This window comes from Phlebotomus argentipes, unplaced genomic scaffold, assembly GCF_947086385.1.
Source record: "Phlebotomus argentipes unplaced genomic scaffold, Phlebotomus argentipes genome assembly scaffold_4, whole genome shotgun sequence".
NCBI classification, from domain to species: Eukaryota; Metazoa; Arthropoda; class Insecta; order Diptera; family Psychodidae; genus Phlebotomus; species Phlebotomus argentipes.
Genome location: NW_026776174.1, coordinates 4,837,763 through 4,848,554, shown reverse-complemented (window position 1 = coordinate 4,848,554; position 10,792 = coordinate 4,837,763). Strand labels below are relative to the sequence as shown.

At 40.5% G+C, this 10,792-nt stretch overlaps 2 protein-coding genes across 7 annotated transcripts; one reads left to right on the top strand and one right to left on the bottom strand.

Annotated features, from left to right (window-relative positions):
* The first annotated feature begins 36 nt into the window (after window positions 1–36).
* On the top strand, window positions 37–1,506 carry LOC132258908 (dolichyl-diphosphooligosaccharide--protein glycosyltransferase 48 kDa subunit). Its single transcript, XM_059756453.1, has 2 exons — window positions 37–201; window positions 263–1,506. Exons 1-2 carry the CDS (start codon window positions 63–65, stop codon window positions 1,453–1,455), a joined length of 1,332 nt encoding a protein of 443 aa, XP_059612436.1. The 5' UTR covers window positions 37–62; the 3' UTR covers window positions 1,456–1,506.
* A 1,713-nt stretch (window positions 1,507–3,219) lies between these two features.
* On the bottom strand, window positions 3,220–9,322 carry LOC132257486 (uncharacterized). 6 transcript variants are annotated; one of them, XM_059754405.1, is made up of 4 exons: window positions 9,116–9,322; window positions 5,795–5,978; window positions 4,784–4,888; window positions 3,220–4,707 (listed from the first exon to the last, which is right to left on the bottom strand). In XM_059754405.1, exons 1-4 carry the CDS (start codon window positions 9,122–9,124, stop codon window positions 4,703–4,705), a joined length of 303 nt encoding a protein of 100 aa, XP_059610388.1. In that variant the 5' UTR covers window positions 9,125–9,322; the 3' UTR covers window positions 3,220–4,702. The 6 variants fall into 6 exon arrangements, with proteins under 6 accessions (XP_059610388.1, XP_059610386.1, XP_059610387.1 ...); XM_059754403.1 differs by having other exon boundaries at window positions 3,220–3,674; XM_059754404.1 differs by having other exon boundaries at window positions 3,220–3,674; window positions 5,801–5,978.
* Window positions 9,323–10,792: the final 1,470 nt, after the last annotated feature.

Below are 10,792 nucleotides of genomic sequence, written 5' to 3'. Positions count from 1 at the left end.
TTGCCCAATTTCGAATATCGGCACGCCCTCTGCAGTCTGCCAGAGAATCTTACAGTGTGAAAATGATGAAAGTGCCGGCTCTTGTTTTTCTCCTTTTTCTGGGCGCAGCAGCGGCCACCCAGTCAGGAAATGATGTCCTCGTGCTGCTGGACAATCTAGCTGTGAAGGAGACACACTCGATATTCTTCAAAAACCTCATTGGTGAGTTGAAAACGCACGAAAACATTCTAACCTCATTTGCTTACGTGTCTGGCATTTCCAGATCGTGGCTACAAACTCACGTACAAACTCGCGGACGACGCCAATCTCGTGATCGCCAAGTATGGCGAGTATCTGTACAAGCACATCATCATCTTCGCACCGTCTGTGGAGGAATTCGGTGGGGATTTGAGCGTGGCCAAGATCTCGGACTTCATCGACGACGGCGGAAATGTGTTGATTGCCGGCGGAACGGATTCCGGAGATGCTCTTCGGGAGCTCGCTTCCGAATGCGGCTTTGAGTTGGACGAAGAAGGTGCCGCTGTGATTGACCATCTGAATTATGACGCTGCAGATGCTGGAGATCACACACTAATCGTGGCCTCGCCGGCGAATCTCATCGACGCTCCTGTGATTGTGGGGCCCAAAACCGGTCCGCCGCTCCTGTACAAGGGCACTGGACTGATTGCCGACCGCGAAAATCCGCTGATTCTGCAGGTCTTGACGGCCGACAGCACGGCATACAGCTACATTCCAAGCAGTGCCATCAAAGAGTATCCGCACGCCATTGGCAAAGGCACTCTTCTCATCGCCGCGCTCCAGGCGCGCAATAACGCGCGCGTCGTCTTCTCCGGCTCGCTGTACTTCTTCTCCGACGAGGCCTTCACGGCATCCGTGCAGAAGGCCAGCGGTGGCAAGCAGAGCCCCAAGTCAGGGAATCAGGACGTTGCCCTGACCATCAGTAAGTGGGTGTTCGGCGAGACCGGGCGCCTTCGCGTGTCCACAGTGTCACACGCCAAGGACGGCGAGACCAATCCGCCAGCGTCCTACACCATCCTCGACCCCGTCGTCTACACGATCCGCATCGAGAAGATCAACAGTGGCGCCTGGGAGCCATTTGTGGCCAACGACGTGCAACTGGAGTTTGTGCGCATCGATCCCTTCGTCCGCACGACACTGAAGCAGGTGAAGCCCGGCGAGTATCAGGCCAAGTTCAAGATCCCCGACGTCTATGGCGTGTACCAGTTCAAGGTGGACTACAACCGCGTGGGCTACACGCATCTGTACAGCACCACGCAAGTCTCTGTGCGTCCGCTGCAGCACACGGAGTATGAGAGATTCATTCCCAGCGCCTATCCTTACTACGTCAGCACCTTCTCCATGATGGTCGGCGTGTGGCTCTTCGCGCTCGTCTTCCTGCATTACAAGGAAGACGCGCCGGCCAGCAAGAAGCCAGACGATAAGAAGACCAACTGAATGATGTCACTAAAGCAGGAAGAGCTGAAGAATAAATAATTCAGAAGAGAGTCGGAGATTATGTTGCTCACTGTGTTTTCGAAAGTCCATCTTGAAGTGTCTTCGATCGGCAAAATTGGAGTGTGTCTTCGGAAATGCAACAAGGCTTCGAATGAGGCTCAGCAAGACTCAACTCTCACTGGACATCAGCAATTTATAAGTCTATTTGTCGGCGATATTTCGCGACTGCTCACATAATGTTGCAATGCGCTAACAAATTTCATGGCACAACTGCCTTCTTTGAAATTACTCCCAGCCATTATTGTAATTAATTGTTTGCAGAACGGCCCGCTCGAATGCATGGAATGTGCTCGATGGATTCTGAGGTGAAACAATTAATGAAGTGCTCTAAAAGTTTATTGATAATATTAACTTGTTCACTACTTTATAGCATTATGTTTATATTACAAAATTCCCAATGAATTCATTAAAATACATGTAAAGAGTGAGTGTGAAAAAAGGCATTACACCACGTTGGATTTGCATTCCAATGTTTTCATTTGAAAGAAATTGCAATTTTGTCATGGTGTGCAAAATAGAGCAATATTTTTGTCTCATTCTCAATTTGCTTAGGCGGCCACAAAAGAACTTTTCCTTGCCCATTGTTGATGCCATGTCACATGCATTTTGCAACATCGTCATGATATTATTAATGAACAGTAGCGCAATGGTGACAAATCTGCATTGGATATAATTTGCGTAATAGCAAAACACCAACAAACTGTGGCTACCCTTGAAAATATCCGTTGCCATCGTTAATCCCTGAGGCCAGAGACACGACTTCTGCATTGCTTCGATTCTAGACAGAACCCACATTCCCAGAATATGGGTCCATTTATCATTATTGATTGCCCGCCTGAAGAATTTGTGTGGCTGCTGTGCAGTTTTCTGCACTTAAATGCGCTGCAAACAATGCGATTAAATTTTGAGACATGCAAAACACTATATTTTCCACGATAATCTCTGTGGTATTTAGTCCTCATGTGTACTTACCGTGGCAAATATTGCCTCTATCACAAGTAGCTAATCTAACGAGGAAGCTCAACTCGGCAAATCTCACTCCACCAAACATACAGCATCTGTACAGCATGCATTCGTCTTGCAAATTGCTCCGGGAGGTTTCTGGTGTTTGCCAAAGAAGGTGGTCTGACATGGAAGAACACCATGGTCGTTGATCCACCAAAGCAGATTGTGTGTGTTCGACAGGCTTTTCGAATTAACCGAAAATCACGATTATAATAAAGTTTATGCAAGTCGGCCTCTTTTCCTAAATTTATCTATTAACTGCAGAGCGCCCGCATAGACGCAAATCCCACAAATCGAGTATCATATGCCCTATTGCCTTATCAGGAGTATTTCCCAAGATTTGCTTTGAATACCAAAAGAGAAAAGATTACAGAATGATCATTGCATAATAAGGTGCATTTCTTGACATCTCATTTTTTGGCATTCAAAAATTCTTCAATAGACAAAGCTAATTGTGTCTAATTAGCTGAATTAGAGGTCAATTAGTATATAAATTCATGGTTAATCTTACCTTACTCAATAGGTGCTTCCCGGAACAAAGAAATTCGAATTGCGAAAATTATTAGCAAAGCTATATTGAAAAAAAAAAACACAATCTTACTCCTAAATGACAGTCATATCAAGTTTATGAAATTCTCATAGCCTTTAATTAATTTGATTGGGTCATTCGAAATTGCAGAATAATAAAAACACGGGAGCTCCATTCAAATAAATCGCTTTTATTGCAAATTTCATAGTCTTCACAATTTCAAGCCGCATCGTATGGCATTAATATATTTCGCTCTGCAAATCAAACATCATTAGAACACAAGAGATAAGTCATTGGATTGTCTCTTCTCACAGTTTAATGCTTTGTCATTATTTACAACCTTCTGCACAATAAATTACAAAATTAGAACACATCCTAATATAGGCTTAGAAGAATTCAGTGGTTCACACTTTACACTTATACTGGTAATTAATAAATTAATTTGTAGCAGAAATATACGACATCTTTTTTACAACATAAATATAAGAAAAAAGTATGAAGAGGATGGATGATTTTAGAGCCGAATACTGAAAGAGTTCACGGACAGTGTATTCCTCCAGAGAGACACTTCAAATGAATCGATATCGGGTGTAGGGAAACTGCCGAGGAAAGCCAAAGAATGGCCCTGAAAGAGATTGCAGAGTACGTCTTCTTAGATGATAGTTCACACTCTTCTATTACTAAGTGGTGCACTGAATTTTTTTGTATTTGTGCAGTAATGCAATCTTACCTAAGAGGTTTATTTACATACATACGTTATATGCATAGGTATTTTAGGAACAGAATTTTATCATCCTATCCGGGATGGAAAGTAGGATTATTTACACAGTTTCTGAGAAAACCAACATCCTGTCTTCGGAAGGTTCACCAGAGAAACAATATAATTATATAATTTTGTACATTATCACAGTTAATTCTTGACTCTGAGCCCAATTCTCACACTCTTCACGAAATCCAATCACTTTCATTATATAGGCAAGGAAGGGAGTTGCTGAGGGATCTCTCTTGGTTTGTCAATCAACTTCACAGGCATCGAAATCAGCTCAACAATCAGCAATCAAACCATCAAGCATTTTCACACCAATTTTGCACAGTTAACATATCAATGTTACAATCCCATCAGCCAAAGTCAATTAAAACCAATCCTCGTGGTCAGTCACTGTATATCTTGTATCTTTGATTTTTAATTGCAATTTTCTGCAAATTACACCTCCTTTATTCACACATTTCACATTTATTTTATTCATTATTGTACACATTTATTGAGTGTACGATTATTTACAGATTCCGCAACACTTTGCATGTTAAGCAAGAGACTTCCATTTAGTCCAACCCAGACGAGAGTGCACCAATTTGTCGGCAATGAACATGTGCAAGAAAATGATGATGTCCCGGACAGTTTATGTACAAAATTCTCCTCATGCTGAAGAAGTTTCGTTTATTTACATTTTATACACAAATAAATAATTGTACACTTATTTGTAATTAAATACACCTTACATCAGATTAGCATAATTTCAGCCACACTCATTCAACAATTCCCATTCATCCATGTCGACTCACGATTTTTTCTTTCTCTCTCTCTCTTTCGCTCTCCTCTTACGATCATTTAATAAGTATTATGTAAAAAGATTACATTTAGCGATAATTCCATCACTCTGTACAGAAAATTTACAATTAATTAGACAATTTATCGGAGGTGTGCGATTTGTGCGATTCAAAACAGTTGCTTACTTTGGGGGGTCTGCGGCGGGACGAATCCGTAGCCCGACGCTCCGACTATGACACCACTGGACTCCACGGGGGCATTGGCTGGAGAGGGTGGGAATACAACAGGTCCTGGGGAAGGGACGAAACGGGAAGATGTTCAGGGATTTGCACATTAATTTTGCATCTCCTCCAGAGAGAAACTCAAATTCAAATATTGCTATTTGCATTTTATCAAATCTGAATGACTTTTCTAAGATTATGGGTTCGAAGGCGTGAATGAAAGTATCAAAAGATAGACTAGTAATAGGAATGGATGTCTCTAATCATTACTTATCAAATTGAAGTGACAATCTTTACGAAGAGCCACGATTTTTTTTTTCTTCTAATCGTTTTGTTATGGTGTTCACACTCGTCTAAGAATTTCCACAAACTCCGCAAACAAGCATTATGTTTCGAAATGACAAACAAAACATTTATCTCATAAATCAGGCGTCATTATCGCAAGATTGGCGCAACATTTTTGATCTTTACTGTGTAGAGTCAAGTAATCAGAATTTGCGTGAAAATTGCAACACTTTTTTGCTCAAGCTTCTGGGTCAGAAGTCGATCTTTCGCCATATCTCGACTGCCCAATTTGTGGCCAAATAGCCGAAGTGTCGCGTGTTACTTTGAGTAAACCTGCACAATGACAGTTCTACCTCAATGACTGACTAAATGAGATGTCAATGCTTCTGCTCCATTCGACTTCCACCATGAGGATCATTAAATATTTCATAATGAATTTAATTATAATTTTCCCGCGCGGACGCGATGTTCGTGAGGAGAAAATGAGGTCACTTCCATGAGACATTTTTGTGCAATATCACCAGTCGAAGTTTTGAAAATTTTTCACTCTGCCACGAATTGATAGGTAAAGATGGAATAATTAGGTAAGTAATATAATGTGTATTCGCTCACCAGTCCAAACTACAAATGGGCATACAATGGGGATATCACGAAATGGTCAGAATGATTGATGAGTAAAATGTTAATTACCAGTACCTCTGTCCTGTCGTGGGTCCCTAACACTACTACCCGATTGTCCGAACTGGCTGGCGAAGGCGGAGGGCCCCCCAAAGTCACCGGAAAGGGCGTTGTAGCCGAAGTTGTAGCGATTGCCGCCAAAGTACTGGGCCATCACGAGGCTGCTCGACACGCAGATGGAGAAACAGACTAAGAACTGCAAGAGACAATTTTCAAATTGCAAACATTACAATTACCATCCACGGCGTTATGCAAAAGAACCTGGCGGGTGGGGAGTGCGATGGAGAGAAAAAAGCTCGGGGAAAATTACAAAACTATCGCTTTTCAAAATTGCCGTGCAATTAATTTCTCAATGAGGAAAGATGGTGGTGAAAAAAAGATCTTTGCCGTGGCGCTGAATTGTGTCAAAAAGCTGCTGCCGTGAGCTTTTCTCATATAGCGTCTCACCAACTCTCCATAGTCTTGTGCACATTCATTTGAATACCGCGCGCGCGGGGAAGTGGGGCATATCTATTGAAAAGCACCTCCTTGTATTTATGGTATGATTCGAAAAATAAATAAACTTCAATTTTGCTGTTATAAAATCATAAAACAAACTCTACATTGCCTCATATAATTCTCCCTGCCTGCTAGTTCAGCAGCTCTTTTCACTTCGCCATGCAATGCCGAGAGTGCCTATGGTTAATTAGGCCTCTCGCTCACTCCAGATTTTCAATACTTCAAATTCATTTATTTTACATTATTTACTCGACCAAGTATGCACTGAGCACTGGAGGAGACAGAAGAACCATCACGTGTGGAATGTTTCATCAGTGCAATATCTCAAGAGAGCGCGCCATATGGATAGAGTCCTTACCCAATCACCCGGCGTCCGCACTGCACAAATATGCACTCCATCAAATGTGTAATTGCTGATGAGCTTGTGGCTGTAATTGCCGAGTGCTGACATGGCGGCATAAATATAAATTGGATATCAAAGACATCACATATTTTTTGCTTGAAATATGAAAATATGTAGCAATTCATCAGACAATTGTGGACATTTGGGTCATCTCTGTTCTGAGGTAATTGCATATTGTATCAGTTATGGTAAAATGCATTTGCCTATTGACTTGTCTGCATAAACGGCAATTGCGACGCCTCCGAAGTAACAGCAAAATGTAACGGATATCCTCTAGGTGTTCTATGTCTGATTCAAAAGACATTGTTAACTGCACTTCCTCCCCATCCCATTTACATACCATTTCACATTAGGATGACTTTGTCAAGAACTCCGCGCATGCAGACAGTCGGCATATTTTCCTTTATACCACTCGTGGTGTCTTTGTTTCCTTTCTTTCTCTTCGCCCGAAAAAAAATAATTTACGAGACATTTCTATAGCATTACGTGCTACTATTGCAACGTGATCAGACACATTTGTATATATTTCCCCACATCAATTCATGTGTTAATGACTTTGAAATTCACTGTATAGAAGGAGACGAGAAAAAAAGAAACCACGCTAAATTAACAGCAATATTGAGACAGTAAAGTGGTCAAAGAGATATTATGTGTCTCTCATATCAATCTTGTTCCACTAATTCACTATTTTTTATATCTCACACATTTTTCCGCTAAATTTCCTCACCATGACATTCGAGGTAAAACCGGCAACGATCAACGACTCTTTACGCACTCACATGAGGATTTTGTCTTTCCGTGAAATCTATTTAGTGCCACTTGACCGAAATTTTCCCATATTTTGCATTGAGAGGCAGGGCCAATGTTCTCGTGGAAAATGCACATGGTAATAGCAGTGCTTGATATTTTAATTGCACTTTTAGTGATGTTTATCTGAATTTACGGTGTTTTAATCATTAAATTGCTTTCATTCTCGATGTCTATACATATGTATATATAGGTAAATGCATGATTGAAAGATAATGTGATTGCTTCAGTTAAAGTTATTGTGCAATTCACTGTAGATTATGTCTTTCAACATTAACATGTTGTTCTGTGTATAATAAACGCTGTGCAGTCTTCTTATTAAGTATATCAAGGATCAGACGACCGTGAATATTGCTATAATCATTTCTATTATTAAGGTCATAATAAAAAAATTCCCATAGATTTTATTGTACTCACATTGCTTGAATTCTAATATTTTTTTCTGAAATATTTCAAATATCACTCAATATCAGGTGTAATTTTTCACAACCTTATACGCATAGACAAAAAAGGAAAAACCAGACATTGCGGGTTCGCTGCCAAGCGTTGTAATCTTTCGTTATGATGTTTCCTCTCAGTCACAATTTTCCAATCTGCACAAATCTCTCGGCTATCGCACAAGTGATCACGCTTCAGATATAAACGATATAAATAACGTGCTAACATGCTGACTAACGCAACTAAATGACGTGAGTGTGTGTGAACTTGAGGTAGCAGTATGCAATTAGATTAATTTCCTCATAGAATAGCGGAATTGCACATTTGGCACAAGAAGTGTTCTGAAGAATGTCATCCTTGACTTTCATGTGCGAATAAACTGCTCATTCAGAGCATATTCTCGACGACAAGAATGCAGATAATAATGTGGGCTTTAATAATCACCGTAAAAGAAAAGAAAAGAACTCGAGCTTTACTGCACTCTGTAGGAATATCGGAAGTAATTAAGTAACTTGGCTCGGTGTTTACTTGGGGATTTTATGTAACAGACGCTACAAGAGTCCAGCTGAATTATTCGTGCATAAGACTGTGTATACAGCTGAGAGTTTTTTATTGAGTCAAGTAATCTTGCGTTCGCGATTCTTTCTGATTACGCGACTTTTTTTCAGTAGTGATCAAACAACAATGAGCAAAAGCTGAAAGCTCTTATTAATGGGTTTCACACTCGTAAATGGTCGTATCGATCAAACTTTAGTGCAATTCACGTAACACTGCACAATTTGAGGCATTATTGGCATCACACTTGGCTCTACAGACTTGGCACACTTGGCAACTGAGAGTGCCTAGAGATTGACAATGAAGTTCATGCAGTACAATTGAATAAAATTCCAATTATTGCGTACATCTCTCTTGTCAACTTTCTCGCCACTTTAGACCACCAAATCACTCACGAATGGTCTCGTGTTTAATTTTCTGAAAATTACTCTAAAACTGCAAGTTATTAAACCACCAGTGTGGATGTATTTTCACACACAAATTGTACCACAATTTCACGAAAAATTCCTCAATTTCTTGGACACTTCCTCATTTGCCATAATTGTCGGTGGCTTGTAAGAAGCGCGTGCTCTTTTTCCTCGCCAGCCCACCGCCAGCTCGAGAAGAGAAAATGAATAACTTTTTGCACTTACAAATTTCATGATTGTAAATCGATTTATAATCCCTGTGATTATCACTGGTGTTGGCGATGAGGCAATTTGGCCTGTTGTCTAAGTCTATGAACTAAGGAGATCACAGATTGAAACTCAATTGTCTCAGGTCGATGAGCGTGAAATGGAAGAGGCTGTGGGACTAAAGTGGGATCCTACTGATTCGAATAGTGGCAACTTAATGACTGCTGGTGGATTTGGCTAGTTGATTTTATACGCGATTCACTCTCTCTTTCATTTTGCGCGCGCAGCTTAGCCAAAGCTCAGTGGAGGCAGCACCAGCGGAACTCGCGCCTTGTTTCGCGCTGTTTAGCCATGAGACAATATATTGCCACCTTTTTTACTCCAACCACATTCGCCCGTCTTACGCAGATCAGTCATAAACTTTATCCGGATCTGGTGAGGCGAAATAACCTGCAGAAGAGTGGAAAAACTATTTTAATTGAACTGACCTTGCAGATATTTAATATCTTGTCACATTCTCCCTCTCCGGGCAGGACTAAAAAAAACTCTCATCTCGCACTTGTTCCGTATGTCTTATCCAGCTACGCATGGCACTGTCTTCCGGAGAATCGTTAGAACAGGAAATCATCACATCCCAAAGTACCCACAGCTGGCATTGCCGGCGGGAGAGAAAAACCGCGAACAGCATCAGAAATGCGAGATATGCTCGAAAAGCGATCGACAAGGCTATCACATGCCAAGTGATGATGGACGTTGAAGCTGAGCATGCAACTTCTGCATCACACGGAAATTAAGATGATAATTCACCCAATTCCCATCGAATTTACCTAGACCCCGTTAACGTTGTGCAATGTACGATACAAAGTGGACTTAATTGCTAAATTAATTAAAAATGCACAAACGCGTTTTCCTTCTGCCGTACAAATTTCCTCATTTTACATGGGAGAAGATTATTTATTATGGAAAAAAGAGACACACAAGTTGTAAAACTATGCAATATCTTGGCACGAGTAGGATTTTAAGAGGTGCATTTATAATTCATTAAACTTGACTCGACTATAATTTAATATTTACTGTTGTTTTTGGTAATTCTCTTTTCAGTTCTTCGTGTCATTCATTTTTGTCGAGAATAATTTTATTACTTACTTTAGAATCATTGTGAAAAATTTGAGAATATAAGCAAATTTATGAAAAATTAAAAAATGCATAGGGAAAACAATGCAATGTTTTCTCGCGCAATATTTTTCTTTTCAGTATCATCACACATATTTCTCGATAGAAATAATAGTTCTGTGGCCACGAAATAAAGGTATCACACTACATTGAAAAATCATTGCAAACGCTAGAGCTTTTAAAATTTTCCTTCCATCAAACTCCTCCACGCTTCATCAGTCAACTTGGCATGAAATGCAAGACCTCAAATTCTGGCAGCAGCGCTCAACGCCAATAAATCTTCACCTGTGCTATAATCCTCCAAATCTACAAGTGTTCATCGGCTGCATTAAATTTCATTACAGTGGAAAATTGCGTAAATTATGTAGCGAACTTGAAGTTTTTCACCATCACACCAAATCCAATGCACCATGACGCAATTTGGCATTAGATGCAGATCAGGGAAAAATTCTCAATATCACACGAAAAGATGCAAAACTATTTCAACGTATCATTCGGAACAAGATGAACAGAAACACTTTT

Bases quoted from the DNA above. Each gene is read 5' to 3' on its own strand.
- LOC132258908 (XM_059756453.1), top strand. From the start codon at position 63: ATGATGAAAGTGCCGGCTCTTGTTTTTCTCCTTTTTCTGGGCGCAGCA. The intron at 202-262 runs GTGAGTTGAAAA...TGGCATTTCCAG, and splicing joins ATTCTTCAAAAACCTCATTG to ATCGTGGCTACAAACTCACG.
- LOC132257486 (XM_059754403.1), bottom strand. The intron at 4,889-5,794 runs GTAATTAACATT...TCCCTTCCCCAG, and splicing joins ACGACAGGACAGAGGTACTG to GACCTGTTGTATTCCCACCC. The intron at 3,675-4,783 runs GTAAGCAACTGT...AATCTCTTTCAG, and splicing joins CCCGCCGCAGACCCCCCAAA to GGCCATTCTTTGGCTTTCCT.